General features: G+C 42.1%; 1 protein-coding gene across 1 annotated transcript; it reads left to right on the top strand.

Moving 5' to 3' along the window:
- Positions 1 to 13,015: 13,015 nt before the first annotated feature.
- Positions 13,016 to 17,880, top strand: ccnh (cyclin H). Its single transcript, XM_034090466.1, has 10 exons — positions 13,016 to 13,201; positions 13,325 to 13,449; positions 13,540 to 13,662; positions 13,750 to 13,823; positions 14,519 to 14,732; positions 14,847 to 15,010; positions 15,152 to 15,222; positions 15,320 to 15,425; positions 17,520 to 17,583; positions 17,665 to 17,880. The coding sequence occupies exons 2-10, from the start codon at positions 13,333 to 13,335 to the stop codon at positions 17,689 to 17,691; spliced, it is 960 nt and encodes a 319-aa protein (XP_033946357.1). The 5' UTR covers positions 13,016 to 13,201; positions 13,325 to 13,332; the 3' UTR covers positions 17,692 to 17,880.
- Positions 17,881 to 17,959: the final 79 nt, after the last annotated feature.

The raw sequence follows: 17,959 nt of genomic DNA on the forward strand, positions 1-17,959 counted from the left end.
TGAGGCAACACTCCCCTCCCCACACATTGCACTGCAGCATATGGCCCCTCTCTGAACTTATTAGCTGGCGGATTAAGGCCAATCGCAGAGACCCAATGGCCTGTGGCTGCCTCAGTCGCACCCTCCCTCGCCCCTCTTCACCCCCAGGAATGAGGCTGACTGACAAGGGGCATTGTGTTGGGCACCTAGATCGCCACACCCCTCACTTAGCCTGTCATGCGGTGCAGTTTGATGAGGTTATTTGGTAGAGAGAACAGGATCTGACCATTAACCTTACAGCGACAGAACACACACCGTACGGACGCTTAGGTAATTACTGCGTCGTGTTGTATCAGAACAGCTCCCTTCAAACATGTCTACATCATCATTTTTTACAAGATCATTTTAGCGTTTTCCCTTGACCACTATGGTACTACCTGCAAATTAGCAAACTGTTCGGCTATGGAGTGGATTAAAAGCACCTGAATGTGAACACACAGATTAGCCCTGTAGATATGAAGTCTAATTAGCATCTCATTGCAACTCGACATGCAAGCTCAACATGAGTGCAGACACGCTGAGAGAAAAGGCTCCATTGGCCAGGGGTTGATTATAGGCCCATTATGCACACAGTACTTAGTGATGGGCTGAGAGTAGGAATTAAGAGCTTGATGGCTACTGCGAGGGGACCTGGGCTGAAGTACAGGGGTGTTAGCAGTCAACAGGGTCTCAGGTCTACAGGAGGCCAAGACTGGGGGAGGCTTTACAGTCGTCTAGGCCCTCCTGAGTATTCATGGAGAGAGATTTGACAAGAGAGGAGCCCCCTATTTAAGCCTTTATTTGATCTGGCAAGCGGCAGGTGATCCTGCGCCTCTTTTTGTGTCGGACCACAGGGGTTTGTTGACCCCTCCTGACCTGTCTTACCTGGCGCCCTTCAGGACACCTCATTTAGAGAGGAAGAGAGAAGCTAATTCAGTCGTGGGAGCTCCACCTGGCCAATGGGTTGAAGGGTCAGCTCCACACTGAGACAGTGGGGGTGTTTGAGGTCTGCTTTGCTAATCCCCTCATTTACTGGGAGCTGTTGGAGGACCCATAGGCCAGAGAAGAAGCAGAGAAGCCATCTTTCTGGTTCTTTTAGACAGGATTAGAGACCCAGCAGGGGATGGTCTTCAGGGGCGAGGCATGACGCTTGGAGATCATGAAGGCATTTCATAGAAGAGCAGAAGACGGCCCAGCTTTGGTCTGCTTCCCTCCTGAGACCACCTGTGACCTATGACCCCACATTGACAGCGCACATCCACAAATGATGTTGACAAGCGTGACGCCGGAGGGTTTATTGGAGGTACAGAGTTGACAAAATGCAATATCGTCTATTGTGGAAAGCCTCTTCTCGGTTTTATGGTTCCCTCAAAGTGAGAGCTTGTTTGTGTGTTTGCTTCCAAGAAGGGGTTGTCGTTGGGTGAAAACCAAGCAGTTGATCTTTAATGAGAGGGGAAATCCTCTCCCCTCTCCCCACAGGATAGTGTGCTATACCTTATCTTAAACCCCCCCTTGCTGGCTTTCATGTGTGTCTCGTCATTTTGATGTGAGTGACTGCTCCTCAGAGAGACTGTGTGTTGGAGAACCAATGATTAATGCTCTTTGAGGATGGGGTGGCAGGGGGGCGGCTCTGACTGCACCACACTTTCTTTACATACTAAGCAAAAGACTCCTCATTTTCCTACACAAACCATAACGGTTATGGCACAGAATAAAAGAGTTTGGTCAGAGAAACACCCAGCTGCCTGGATTTCATAGAACAAAATAGAAATGGCAGCCCTAATACTCAAATATTTTCCTCCACCAACCTCTGTCCAATCAACACATCTGCACTTTGTAATGCACCATGTCTGACACCCTCTCTCCTCCGGAAACACCCCTGTAGCCCAGCCTCTCTCATCAAAAGCTTTTTCACAACAAAATGAACCACAGTATAGAAAATACAGACTATTTTGAGGGTTAATATCCAGTGCTTACACAAGAGATCTTTCTTTTACTGAATGAATAATCATAAGGCGTATCAATGATCACCACACTATTAGACAACCATGGTGATAGAATTGAAAACTGAATAGCAACGAAGCAAGGGCAAATGTTAACATTTCAGATTAGCTTCATGCTGAACCTCGAGGTTCATTTGGCTGCTTTTCTGCCATTATCCAGCGAATAAGCAGATCCAGCTGGCAGAGATCCATTTCTCTCCACACAGTAGCACTCTATCTACGTCTGAGCCCACTCAAATCAGGTTAGCTCCTCTTAAGCATCAAACGCACTTTTAATTCAAAGCATCACTTCATCGACACCAGACTTGTTGGCATGCCAGAGTCTGAGTTGTCGGTGCTTCTTCACTGATCCACATCCAGCGGGGTCAGGCGGATCAGGATATGTCTCTGTGTGTGTGTGTGTGTGTGTGTGTGTGTGTGTGTGTGTGTGTGTGTGTGTGTGTGTGTGTGTGTGTGTGTGTGTGTGTGTGTGTGTGTGTGTGTGTGTGTGTGTGTGTGTGTGTGTGTGTGTGTGTGTGTGTGTGTGTGTGTGTGTGTGTGTGTTGGACTCTGAGATATTTTAGGGTTGGGTGAGAAGAGTTACTGACAATCTGGCAGTCCCTCACATTGACATGTGTGTTTGATGGTACACACAGCCCGTCGTCGGCCTCCCTGACCCGCTGCTGACATAGAGGGTTGAGTGTGTGACAACGTGCGGCTGTGTGTGCAGCCGAGGACCGCAGTTTGTTGAGGGTGGGTGGGTGGGGGCAAGGACGAGGTTGGGGGTTGGAGCTAAGGACAGGGGTTGTGTCGAGACTGCCAGTCTTCGTGGTTAATGTAGGGCATAAAAAGTGTTTTTCCACCATCTTGATGTATTTGTAGATTTATCTCAGAACACCCAACAGTGCTGTCATTTATCCATATTTGTAAACATGTGAAACATCACATTACAAATGCAGACAACTTAAATAGGTTCTTATCACAATTGACATTTCTTGTCCACATGTCACTCATCATGTACACGTGATTCTGGTGGTCATTAATTTCTGATCCACTAGGAATCCACATGAAAAGCAGAGTTGCAGGCAGCTGTAATGCTGTTTCCTATCTATAATAAATCAGCAGGAGTGCTACACAGGAACAGTGCTACACAGATGTACACTCTGAGGGCTTGGCTTGGACATTGTTATAGTCCAACTACGAACCAAGCGGGATTTATCAGCAGACCCCTGCTCTTAACCCACTTGCTGCCTGCCAGGTATACATAATGTCCATTCCTATAAGCACAAAGACTCCAGGAATCAAAGATTTGTACAACGAGCAAATGAAGGAAAGGTAGACCCTCTGTCAAAAGTAGAATTTCCTCTTGTTATGTGCCTGAGGCCACACTTGCACCATGTAAGAATAAATAAGACTCCCTGAAAGTATGCAACTGAAAAATCAGAAGGAATAGGCTGAGCTGCAAATGATTTAAATTGCAAGATAAAAAATTCACCATATTGAAGATATTTGTTCATGATTCCTAAAGAATCTCTAATGATTTCTTAGACCATTTGTTAACTTCTCACTACTGTGCTTTCTACCGCACCATTTATCAGACTCTGCTATGATACACATTATACACATGGAACAATTATGCTCTAGAAGATAACTGAGGCTGCAGGTCGTCCTGACTCATATATACGCCGCGAGGTGGAGTCAGGTAGTCTGAGGCTAACAGTAGAGTGGGAGGAAGAGGTGCACAGAGGAGAAGTTAAAAAGGCTATGAGGCTTTCACTGGGTGTAGGCGGACGTCTGGGTGTGTGTGTGTGTGTGTGTGTGTGTGTGTGTGTGTGTGTGTGTGTGTGTGTGTGTGTGTGTGTGTGTGTGTGTGTGTGTGTGTGTGTGTGTGTGTGTTTGCGTGAGGGCACAGTGTAAGTGTAGGCACAGTGTGGAACGCTAACCCCATTCTGATAAATGTGTGGGATGTGAGGATCGTTGTGGAGCCCCAGAGCCAATCTGCACAAGACCCTCACTGTAGCCTGAGGGCCTCCTCAGTGCCTTCCTCTACCTGCCTGTCTCTATGTTCCACTCTGCTATTATTCAAACACTCCAGGATTGACTGAATAAAAAGGTTTTAGATTATATTCTGGGAATTTTGTATTTTCTTTTTGTAGGAAATAACTAAAAAACAACTACTTAATAATTGCTCACGATATTAAACAACAAATACATGATTGATATTTTGTTGACTCGATGTAATGTATTAAGTCAATTTCACACTAAACGTACACTCCTTCCACTCAACATTTGTAATAAGGCTTCTTCAAACCACTATTACCCTTGATCTGCTGACGTGTGGATCATTAAGAGCGGCACACATGAATGCAACACGCACAATGCCCTCCTCTGTTGAAACTGTGAATTAGAGAGACGCCTCACAACAATCCCTCTGCAGCAACACTGCAATAACTGTGCAACAATAGACATTACAAACTGTGTGAAATATAGATGACACAAACACTTTGTAAATGTGATTTTTGGGATTTGAACTGATGAGTTGTGCATCATGAGAGGGAATGGAATAAAGATGGTGCGAGAGGAAGACGGGAGATATTCAGAACCATGTGTGTGTGATGGGGCTGAGCAGCAGACAGAATACGGTGGTTTTGATCAGGAATTTCTCTGGGATAATTGTCAGGATCTGTGTTTGGAAGATGACTGACAAAAGGAAAAACATGACAGTGGAATTTGTTGAGGAAACATGCAAATGTGTCACACATCCGTCAAACAAAGAAATGCAATATTTATGGGGTCTTGAAGACGCTCTCTCACACACACACACACACACACACACACACACACACACACACACACACACACACACACACACACACACACACACACACACACACACACACACACACACACACACACACACACACACACACAGTTAAAGTCTTCCCAGCGTCTTCTCTACAAATCATTTCCCATGTCGTCATGCGCCTTTCTGACATTCTCCAATAAAAGGATTAACATGCAAAAAAGGCTGTTTACATAACAATAGTGTTTAAAAATCCGCACTTCAAATCATGATTATGATAAGCATGTGAACAATTTAATAGAGCCTTAGTAATGTGGAAGACCATTTTGATATACTATCCCCATCATTGTGTGTTTGATTTTCAGACTACAGAACAAATAATGGTTTGTTTTTTCATTCGCATGCATGTCAATATTTCCTTGATTATTGTTCATATTTTTCCTCTCCTATTTGTATTATTATCATCAGAGCCTCATCGTATATAGTGTAAACATATGACACTGATTTAATGTAACATATATGGTTTTACATTTTAAATATTAGTATTTAACAAATTATATTTAAGGAAAAGAGAAAGAAAGAAAGGCAGAAACAAACATTTCGTTTTTCTAAGGTGCTTGTTTAATTAGAGATCTGTCTGAAGACCTCTGTGTTTAGAAGGACCTCACACACACACACACACACACACACACACACACACACACACACACACACACACACACACACACACACACACACACACACACACACACACACACACACACACACACACACACACACACACACACACACACACACACACACACACACACACACACACACACACACACACACACACACACACACACACACACACACACACACACACACACACGCCGACTAAGAAAACAAAACCCCACTAATCATTTGAAGCCTGTGCTTTGTAGGTGGGGCCCGGTCATTATCAGGCCTCAGCAGTGTGGGGTTTTTGTTGGTTTTAGCTCAGCATCCTCAATCAATCGCTAACAGGAAGAACTTTAATCAGGGTTGTAATGCAGCTGTACAAGAGGTGGGCTGACCCATTGTCTGGGTCTGAAAAGGTTGATCGAAGGGGAGTCCTCTCGCGTTTCTTTACATTCACCTGCTGGGCCCTATTGGGTCTCTTTCTGAAAGAAAAGGACAAGGGAGATGAATAAAGAACACAGTGTGTCCGCTCAACCAGCCTATGGGTTAATCAAGGAGCTACTTGTCATCTCCACAGAGCCTCACAGTTCTGGCCGTTAAGCTTTCCTCTTCTCTTTCCCATGCTAATTCAGACGCTGAGGAGCTGGGACAAGACGAACAACGGTGGGCCATAACACAACCATGAGCTAATGATATGCTACTCGGAAATCAATGTATGAAGCAGGGGTGGGGGGTGGGGGGGGGGGGGGGGGAGTACTGTAGGAGGACCAGGAGGACGGAGGAGAACAACTTTATGAATCACAGACAAACACAATTTTGAGAGTCTGAATATATGCATGAAAGAATGATATGAAAACTTAAATCAATTCAAAAATATTGTACTGCCAGAAAATGTGATTTTCTGGAGGTTATTTTTGTTTAATATACAAACACTGGTGACATACAAACACCCACACTAGGCCTACTCAAACTGCAGAGGAGGCTCTGCTTTCAAAAAATACCAATGCAACACACACACACACACACACACACACACACACACACACACACACACACACACACACACACACACACACACACACACACACACACACACACACACACACACACACACACACACACACACACACACACACACACACACACACACACACACACACACACACACACACACACACACACACACACACACACACACTTGCTGTGGATATTTGTTTTTTCTATTTGGGCACTTCTGCTCCTGCTTACATCTAAGCCATACACATACAGTGTGCTACTAAACATAACAATAATACACCTCCTTCAGATATTGAACACATACTGAACTTGCTAAGGTGACGTGAGTGTAAACCTCACCAAGACACTGGTCATCTAGAAATATTGAAAACAAATGATGAATTTTCATTAATAAATTGCTTTTTAAAAATGTGCAGCGGGGCAACATCTTTCTGTTGAGCAGCCTTTCAAATGATGCGCTTACCCCATCTAGTGATAAGAGAGAGTCATTCCTACCACGCACACAAGTGTGTGTTGGAGTTTCTCTTAAATTAAAACATCAAGACCCTCACAAAAAAGAATTGAAAGTCGGAGAAAAGGTGTTTACCAGAATGTAGAATGTGATGTTAGAGTAGGTGTATATTTTGGAGATAAAGGAAAATTAAGAAATGTTTAAAAATGTATCCGTATTGTAATTTCATTAATTATATATTTGCTGCCGCTGGATATTCCTCTTACAAAGACCACAAGAGGGCATTATTTAATCAGTGCTTTGTAGTCAAATATATTACAGATTTCACTGATCTTTAAAAGTACATACCGCTTTCATTCAGATAAAGACTAAACTGGAGCATTTCAAAAGACATTAAAACAATTGGCTCTAATTATTATACTGATTGTTAATATTACACATTTCCAAATAACTACAAATGCTGTTTAAAAAAAATATAGGTTCAATATTAATTTTGACAGTTTCTTTTTTTTAATGAAAATGACATCAATAAATAAATTACCAACCGTAGCATTTCAGAAACTCAGCAATCATAATCAGCATTTTAATATATGTATTTAGATGATTATTTTCTGTCTAAACATTTTATGAAATGGTACTAACTGAGCAAAGACTTACATCAACATTTTGTATCAACTTGTTTTCAATAAAAAGTTCAACCCCACGTTTATGACATTTCCAGGATAAAACACGTGCAATTTGTAGAGCACGGAGGGTGCTTTGGAATTATGCGTGGACTTTAAACGTCAGATTTGTCTGAGACAATGTAGACCGGTGACTAATGGCTCATCCACCTGACAAAGCTTGTTGTTGAAGTCCACAGGAAGCCTTCAGTGCTCTGCAGCAGGGATTGATGCACTTATAAGAATACTCTCTAACAAAAGGCATGGCGGCAATTAGGAAAACAAAGGAGAGGAGGGTGCCATTGATTATAGTAGGAACACTTCAGCAGCTAACACCCAGCATTCACACTGTCAACTCACAAGGAAGAGAACGGAAATAAAATAAACATACCTTCTGGTTATTAATGTTTTATATAAAAACTCTGTAATTATAGCTGGTAATATGATGGTCAAAATAATATGAATAGAAATGTTATTCATTGAAATAATGTATTTGTGTATAATTATTTGACCAGAATTGATGTTATTGTTGTAAAAGAAAAGTGAGAAAGACATATTTTGGCATTTGTTCCTTTGTTATTATACCTCTCTCTCATTATATATACCTGAATTAAATGAGGCACGCAATTTGTGAACGTGTCTGAGGATAACATTAAAAATGAACATTGCGTTTAATTCATAATGACTGCGTTGAGACTCACTCGGGCGGGCTGAATTAACAAAGTTGTACACGGCAAAAATATGCTGTATGCACATGCCGGTTCAATTTTTTACACTTCAGTCTTTACAAGCTACATTTAAACGCTTATTTAGGCTGGTTTGCAGTGTTTGAGTGCAGATTGTGACAGGCACTCCCTGCAGGAGGTCAGCAATCCACCTGTAAGTCGAGCAATGACCCTGCCTAATTCCTGCTGTCCTTCAGGTGCAGCCCGACAGCCTCCTTTGCATTTTAATGCAGACAAGCTGATTATTAAATCTTAGAGGCTTTTTTTTGTCTAAAATAAGTGGTTTGGGTTGCTTGGCAACCTGACTAGATCAAACACGGCTCCCCTCCCCCGTTTTGAAGCTCATAATTCTTCGTTTATATTCAGGCATCCAGTTCTTAATTAGATTAAGATGCAAAAACCCCCACTGCGAACAAATCCACACTGATGTATGAATTACACACAAACTCAACATATAGCTTTGCTTTAATGATGTACACACAAACCCATTTTAAAATGTAGCTCCTCTGGAAAATGGTCATATTTTTGAGAGGATATTTTATGTCTAATGTTTCTAACAATCGATAAATATTTGCTAAGCGTATTAAGCATCTTTTTTATTTTTCATTAAAGAGACATTTAATTTTGGGCATCAGGGATTTTAGATTGTACTCTTTTACCTTTTGATGCAAATTAAACACGTATGATAGCAAATACAATTTAATATTTCTAAAGGAAAAATAAATCTGCCAGACTATCACACAAAATATACAGCACACATTTATGCTCCCTAATAAGTTCCAGCTCTTCGGTATGAGAAAGAGAAGCGTGCCCACAGACAGTGCCTACATTACGGTACACATGCACCCATTTCACCCAAATGGCACGGCTATTTGGAAAGGTGAGGACATTGCGCGTTGATATAAAGGGTCGTTTGGAGGACTTGTTGGAGCTTCATACTGTGAAGGATTGGATCTTCACCAGAATGGCTGCACTTTAACATCACTTCTATCTGCCCTTCTCTGCATTTCACTCAAAGCTAAGGTGCTCAGAATGATGGAGCACAATGTGTGTTTTCCACTCCCCTGTGATTAAATCCTGGCAAATATTCACAAATGAACTCGAAGTTACTTTGTTTTTAAATAAAACATTTCTATCTACACTCACTGAGAGCGAGTCTCAAGCATTTTTGCACTGTTTGCATTTTTCTTCAAGGTAAAGTTAAATGGATCATTTAATTGCACTCGATTCTCACTGGTCTTACTGTGGAGGAAGAAGTTGTATGCATATAGCAAACCAAGGACAGTTAGATTTGCCACAAAGAGCATGGCATTTTTGCTGTCCCTGGAGCTATGGCTTTGATTGAATCCTGAAATGAGTTGAAATGTCACAAATCCTTACCAATATGCTGGGAAATGAAAATTGGCCTTGGGGTGTTAAGGGTCCCATTAAGGGTGTGCTTAGCATATTCTGTTAAGTGTGGTTGGAGTGCATCGAAAATACAAAATCATTACGTGTCTGCGCACTCAAGCAAAATGTCCCTAAAATTCCTCACCGCCGAGGAAGCCTTTCTGGTGAAGTGCAAGAGTGCTCGGGATCAGGCCTCCGCAGGACTGAAACGAGAGAGAAGCCCAGGGGTAGCTGGCTCACAATTTAACCTGCCAATATATGAGGGAAATGGGAGCAATTATCAGCTGGATAATCCATTTTCCTGCAGACTGTTTATGAATGGGAAAACATTCTTGCAGAAATATTCCTATTTATATAAAAAGATCTGGCTCCTTTTATGTCAAATGATAGTATATGATGCCTTCTGCAATGTCTCTTTTTATTACAAATAATAAACTCCAGCATGTCCTTTGAGGCTGGTAATGCAGTCTGGCACTGAATGCACTGATTTGATACAGCCATCCTCCTTCCTCTCTCAGGTATCTGTTTTTAGGAAACAGGGAAATGACTCGCTGCTTAGTATTCACATCACGTAAAGTGGGTCTGTGTTCCTCATTTAGTTCTGTACTGTACAGCTGGGGAGCCGTCCGCCGTGCGGAGGCAGTATGCAAATGACTCTGGATTTGAATGGAGATGGAGGTAGACACAAAGCTCAATTAGAGACAGAGAGGGAGAGAGAGATGGTGGGGGAGCTTTGAGTGTGTGAAGGGGAGGGGGAGGAGGAGGGGGAGGGGGGGGGAACCTTGGCTGCTTAATGCCAACCTGAGGAAACCAATGTGCGGACACATCCAAACACAAAGGCACCCACAGATGTGAATGCACTTAAATAGCCAGGCAGATTTCTAAATTCTTCAGACAGGCAGCTGATCTCTGAAGGCACAGACAGCTCAGCTCTGTGATGCGTTTCGGTCACACCAACCACACTGACAATATCCCACATCAGCCATATCACACATATCATCAAAACAAAAAAGGTATCAGGCAAGCACAGGTGCACCTCCTCGTCTGTGTAGAGACTCTCCAATGCGGAGAAAAGTGGCATGGCGACCATTTTGTCCTTGGGTGTGTTGCCCAGCAGTACATATCACCTGACCCAGCGCCTGCATGAGTGAGTGTCCTTGGAGGAGTCTCTGACATCAGCAACTGCCACCCCTGGTTGCCATGGCAACGACAGCACAGTGGGGGGGGGGGGGGGGGGGGATAGGGCGTTTGTGCAGGATGGAGGGCAGAATAATTAATGAGCGCATATAGGGAGTTTGAATCAGGCTTTAATTGCATTTGTTGGTGTGTGAAGCATGGATTGAACGCTACGGCATAAACGGGGGAATATCAGAGAAGCCGTAAAAGAGATTAAGAAAGCTCAGTGGTCAGAGAAATCATTTGCATTATTGTCAAGGTTATTCCCAAATTATTTCCTTTCATTTAGGAAAGTTACTTCAGTGACAAGACAGTGAGGAGGTGCATGGGCAACGGGGATGAGGATTAACCTCCTCCTCCTCCTCCTCCTCCTCCTCCTCCTCCTCCTCCTCCTCCTCCTCCTCCTCCTCCTCCTCCTCCAAAACATTTTAGTTTACAAATATGTGTGTAAAGCCACACGGCATCAGTTAGTCGGTCAGCAGCTGACATTGTGTCTATGAAATGTAATAATTTCAACAAGCCTGGAAAGATTTTTCATATGCAGCTCAGAAATAACAGACAGGAGTGCAGACTTGACTCTGGCTGGATGAGACTAACTTGATCAGGGAGGCACAGAGATCATTCAGCTGATCTGGTGATGGCACAAAAGTCTGAACACTGCCTGTCAGGTTGTATAGCCACAACGTTCAGTCACAGGGACACACAACCTCGCCTAACACTGTGTTTCTATTTAACAAACCACCGCTCTCTCACACACACACTTATTTACAAAGAATTGTACTTGCTGCATCTGAGTCAACAACATCAATGCATTTCTTGCCTTAAATAAATAGACTGCAAGAGGCATTGAGTCTCATTACTGCCGGAAATATAAATAGTAAATGTCACACCTTGTGGAAGAAAAATACATATGTTTTGAAATATTCTAAAACAAAACAAAAAGACACACTGGGAGATTATGCGAAATAGCAGAAGGAAAGGTGTTACTGACAAGTCAGACGTATAGCCTATAGTCTACATGCACGCAGTCACGCACGCAATCAAGCATTATACGCCCTATCAGTGCGCGCACATACAGTAAACGTTGCAATGGTCTCATCAATAATGCATCGGCACTTCATGTTTATGCAATGTACAGGGCAAGCCCGAGCGATGGGTGCTGTAGATGCAAGCCTGCACACATTGACCGCGTTTTACAAGCCTATAGACAGAGCCAAGACATTAACGTTAAAAATATTTTCCGCCTGTAGAGAAAGAGATTAAGATAATAAAACAGTCATCAGCACATACCTGTAAAGCATTATTTCTTTGATTCTGGTTTAAGCAGGCTTGAAGGGCTTCATGATAACACCGCACTAAGGAAATAAAACTGTAGCTGCGGTGATATGCAAATGAGTGGTTCCCGCTGAATGCAAGGGCATTTATTATTCATAAATTACTCATGTTTATGCAAATTACGGTATACAGAAACAGTGGTGGGGGTTGAGTCGCTCCTTCTAAACACACTGATTCAATTTCTGTTATGGTCTTCCATCTAAAATGATCCAAATCCAGGAATTTGACCAACATGGTCATGAAACACCCAGTTTCCATTCATCTAGTTAGTCAGTGAGATGAGGGTGGGAAAACAAAGGAAGTGGAGGCAAGTTCAACAATGCTTAATCAAATTGGAGAAAAACTGAAATGTTGGATAACACTTAGCCCTGCAACGTAATGTAGGCCTGCATCCGTCGATAATTTTCATTTATTTAGGTCTATCTTTCGTTCTCAACCTTTGATCCCGGATGGAAGAAATCGTGTTTTTGATAAAAGATAGATTGGGAGTTATATAAGTTTTAAATACATAGTAATTTTCAGGCTATATTAATATGGTTTTCCAACTAAACACTAGCCACAACTATAAACCTGCTATAAACGCATAGGTAAACAGCTGATGTATGAGAAAGGCTACCTTTTTAAGCCTAATAAGAAAACAAATGTGTGACTGTTAAGGTGTGTGTGGGTGTGTGTGAGAGAGAGAGAGAGAGAGAGAGAGAGAGAGAGAAATAGAGAGAGGGAGGGAGAGCGAGCTACTGATAAATACATTTTATATGCGCACTTTTATCCTAAATTACGGTAGCAGCACGTCATCAAAAAGGGACAACGCTGACGTAAGAGAGTGGCGACGTGCAGAAGTTTTATTATTGCTAGTGGTTTTTATACAGTGAATTTCAAGTTTTACGAAGAATTAAAGAGGCTGTTTGTACACAGCTACCTCACTGCATAATTGTCTTCGTCAACGCTACCCCGTTTTGAATGGACTAGACACAAATAAAGTAAGTTAATTGATGTTAGTGAAAACCTGTAACACGGTGAGCAGCTACGTTAACTTTTAATGTCTATCACTGTTGTTTCCTTCGCCTTTATTTGAACATTTTTGCTTTCCAATTTTCTTGCAGAAACAGCCATGTTCCACAACAGTTCACAGGGAAAATACTGGATATGGAAAAATGAAGACGAGATTGAGCAGAAGAGATGCAAGGCCAACCTGAAGTTCCGTAACAAGATACTGGAAAGTGGGAAGGTAAGAAGTACATAACACCAAATAATACATAAAATAAATTAAGACAATGTGTGACAGTTTACTTAACCTCCTCGCGCCTCTGTGAATCAGCCTGGTCTGAGTGAGTCCTCGTTCATGGAGCGGCACGAGGAGGACGTTTTATTCCGACACTATGAGAGGAGGATGATGGACTTCTGCAACGCTTTCAAGCCTGCAATGCCCAAGTCTGTTGTGGTATGTGTGTGCTTTCTTATTATCTTTGTGGTTTAAATATCCATACTACCTGTAAATATCTGACCCGTGTGTCTCTCACCTGTGCAGGGTACAGCCATCATGTACTTCAGGAGATTCTTCCTGTTCAACTCCATCATGGAGTACCATCCTCGGATAATAATGTGAGTACATGTTTAAAATTATACAAGCAAGCCTTTCCAAATCGTCCATGACCAATTAGTTCCTCTACTTGTCAGTTAAGCATAGGATACAACACAACATGGCTTCCAGTTGTGTTTTAAATTATGGAAGTAATGTAATTGGGAACATATCTCATGTTAGCAACCTAGTATCTGTGCTTTTAGTTGTGATTAGTCATTTTAAGTGGGTGTGTATATTTGGTGTGCCAGTTCCCTGTGGTTTATCCATTCCACATCTGAAATTTGGTTTAAAAACACAATAGTGCAGTCTTCATATTGACTGGCTAACTGGCCTGGATAATATTGAGAGGAAAGTACGTATGTATTGATGCAACATTTAAAAACATTTTTTTAAGATATAGCTTCTGAGGTTTGAGTCTAAATTAAGTAGGAAAATAATTTGCTTAAGATGTGTCGAGTGAATGTTAGATGGAACTTAACAGAACACTACTTATTGAGTTAATTATTACGTATCAATCTAGGTTCCTATCAATGTTGTATCAAGTGTATAACATCTTCCTTTATTTAGCTATACGTTTAGGAATTCTTAAGAGTTTTGTATACAAATTATAACTTGTGACTTGCAATCCAACTATTGTTTAAGTTCACCAAAACTGCTAATAAGCCTTTTGTATTACCAGTGTACAACCTGTTAAAAACTCACCTCCCTGTTTCAGGCTGACGTGTGCATACCTGTCCTGTAAAGTGGATGAGTTCAACGTGTCCAGCACCCAGTTTGTGGGCAACCTTCTGCAGGAGACCCCAGCCGGGCAGGAAAGGGTTCTGGAGCAGATCCTGGAGTTCGAGCTTCTGCTGATCCAACAACTCAAGTTTCACCTGGTGGTCCACAACCCCTACAGACCCATGGAGGGTCTGCTCATCGACCTCAAGGTAGATAGATCCTTGGAGATCATCATATGTTATTCTAATACACTTGTTGTGCTAATCTAGCCGAGTATGTGTCCTGTATCAATATATGTTGTAATGTATTTCATCCATCACCAGACAAGATACCCAGCGCTAGAGAACCCAGAGTCACTGAGGAAGAGTGCGGATGACTTTCTGACACAGGCGACCATTACAGATGCAGGACTGCTGTTCCCCCCCTCTCAGATCGCTCTAACAGCCATTCTGAACAGCGCCTCCAGAGCCGGTCTCAGCATGGAGAGGTGGGTTGTTGGACTTGTTCATTTCATAACAATGGAACAATGCATAATGAGGTTTGTTTAGCAATTAAAGGCAAATGTTCTGCGAGAATGATAATGATTAAATGGTAAAACATTGTTTTGTTTGTTGTCCCAAATGCACAGCTACCTCAATGAGTGTTTGGGGATGAAAGAGGACAAGGAGACTCTCTCAAAGATGTATGAATCCATGAGACGTGAGTGTGCCGCACCTTCAATGTGACACCACAGGATGGTGATGTTGAGCCACTGGCACGTTTTAGCGGAGATTAATGTGAATCTGTGTTCATCCAGGGATGAAAACCATCCTAAAGAAGTATGAACTTCCCAAACCAGAGGAGGTGAATACTTGCAAAAAGAAGTTGGAGAGGATTCATGCTGAATTTGCCACTTCAAGCAAGTAAGTAGATGAAGTCAACTGCTCGTGTTTAGAGAGATTGCTAATACAGAGAGAATTAGCTAATATCACACGATACCCTGCTACATTTTAAAAGTCAGAAAAGGTGATTTTATTGTGGAGTTTCAAAAACAATGTCTTTGTATATGGTCCTAATATTAACATTAGTGTAATTTGGGCACCTTTTTTAGTTTAGGGGTACTAAATAGGACTGTTTTGTAAACACCAACGTAATTTGTATTCCGCCACACCAAAGTAAACAACTCAAGTTTCTCATTGTCATACATAGTAACAGTTTTATTTTAGCCAGGTTGTCGTATCTAAGATGCAAAAGGTTCAAGGTTCAGTATCAGGTAGAAAAATAAAAAGGAACACATCATCAGCTGTATGAAATACAGAAAGGAAGTACAACAGCACGCCACATTCCTAACTACATCATCTTTACCATGTAGCACATTTGATATTGGTATCGCTGATGAGGAGACTTTTAGGCTCAGTTATCTGTCTGTTAACACTTGGTGAGGTCCGTGGTATCATTAAGTGCAACTACAGTAAACAGTTTGGTAAACTCTTTAGCTATGACAGGCACAGATTCAGACTCTGCAGCTGCGTGAATCATCAGGAGGCACACAAGGCCAACCCTCCATGACTTTGATAAATCTGTGCATGGCATGACTTCTCAGGATGAATCTATCGGTGCAGACAGAGGTGTACTGAAACGCCACCGGGGATGGCGAGAGAGAAAGACTGCAAATGCATGAAAGCTTTTGTTCACACCCCAAGGCTTAGCGGGAATTCAGGTGATGTTTGTTAGAGCAGCATATATGTAGGCCCATACACTAAAGCAGGATCCCATCAGGGTTAACACATGCACAGGACAGGACACAGATCTCCTAGACTATTGTTCAGCTAGATCATACACAAACACCATTTACTTCTATACAAGCCTAAGGATACAATAACAAACAAAGCAGCATATAAAAAAATGTAACAAGTGGTTCCAGTGCTGCGTGGTAGCTCACACAAAGATGTTGGACGTTTATAAAGGAAGAGCTCGTCATAAAATCACGTGACACGGTGGGAAGATGGTGAGTAGAAAGGGAGTTAAGGCGTGTGTCGTCTTGGAGAGAGGTGCTGTGTTTGAATTCCCTGATGACGGCAGAAAACGCTAGTTCAATGCTTTGGATTGCCTCCCCCGTTTTCCTCGAAGCTTCCCTCCAAAAAAAAAAAAAGGAGTGGCAGAGCAGGGTGCCACATTTGTCTGGTGTCCATGTCAATCACCAATCATGTTAACCAGTCAAACGGAGGGAGTGGCAGGCATGCCAGGAGTAAAGAAGTTCACACATTTTGCAGTTGACTGTATCTCAGGTCCATCTTCACAGAAATCATCTTTTTCGAAAGGTCTCATGCGACAAGGCTTCTTGTCAAAATGTAAATCAGTTCAACACACTGTCGGTGTCTGAAGCATTTGGGAAGGGCTTTGGAAGGACAGTATTCAGATATGCAGCAAGTGTCTTCCCATGGAGAACAGCCATATTGCGTTAGAACTGCTAGGGATCTAGGCCACATGCTTTATAAATACAAACTGACTTAAGTCTTCGGTCGGGCACCTCATGGGACGAGGCCTGGCTTTGGCTGGCGGTGTGGTCTGACTACCACACTTTGATTCTCTGGTGGAAATCTGTAAAACTCACATTACCTGGATGGCAGCAGCCAGTGACATGATGGTGCACTCTGTCCTGTAAGATAAAGTGGACACGTTTGTGAAAGGCACACGCTTGGAGAATCACTTGTGTACTGAAATGCTACCAGGCGTGTCTACTACTAGTCTAAATGAAGTTGAATTGAAAATGAAGAGACATTGGAAACTACTTATGATGATCATGAAGCTAAAGGGGAAACTACATGCTACATTATTCACCTAAATGGGTGTTGAACATGGATTTGAAGGGGTTGGTCACAAATGTAAGAAACAGTTCACCGACAATTACAGCTTGCAAAGATAACTTCTGATTTGACATTTAAAACCGTAACCCTGCTTTCTGTTAAATGCTGCCTTATTGAACTGCTCTTATTAAAACTACCTTTGTATTGCAGCAAACGGAAGAGAGGATATGAAGAAGATGGCCATGTAACAAAAGAGCCACGTTTAACGGAAGAGGTGAGACTGTTCTGCATTGAAGGGAGAATTCTGACAGTTCATTGTAAATCTTCTAAAATTGCTTTTTTTTTTTCATTGCAGATTATGAGTGACGAAGACATGTCATGAGCATTTACCCCGACATGGCTTTTGATTTAAAGTTGTTATAGTAGTTCCAGTATTTAACTGTCAAGGTTGGAAGAACAAGCGAAAACACAATGAAGTTTGCATTGGTGTACATCTTATATTTACTTTTCTACAGTGTAGAAACTTGGGTTTGCCTTTGTTCTGCAGTAAGAATAAAGATATTTTTCAACATTGTGTGTCTTTGTTCGTAACCAATCCACATGATACTGCGTGCAAATGTTTCTCCACCTTGGTCAGGGGACAATGAAAG

The sequence above is a fragment of the Pseudochaenichthys georgianus genome, chromosome 9, assembly GCF_902827115.2.
Source record: "Pseudochaenichthys georgianus chromosome 9, fPseGeo1.2, whole genome shotgun sequence".
NCBI lineage: Eukaryota > Metazoa > Chordata > Actinopteri > Perciformes > Channichthyidae > Pseudochaenichthys > Pseudochaenichthys georgianus.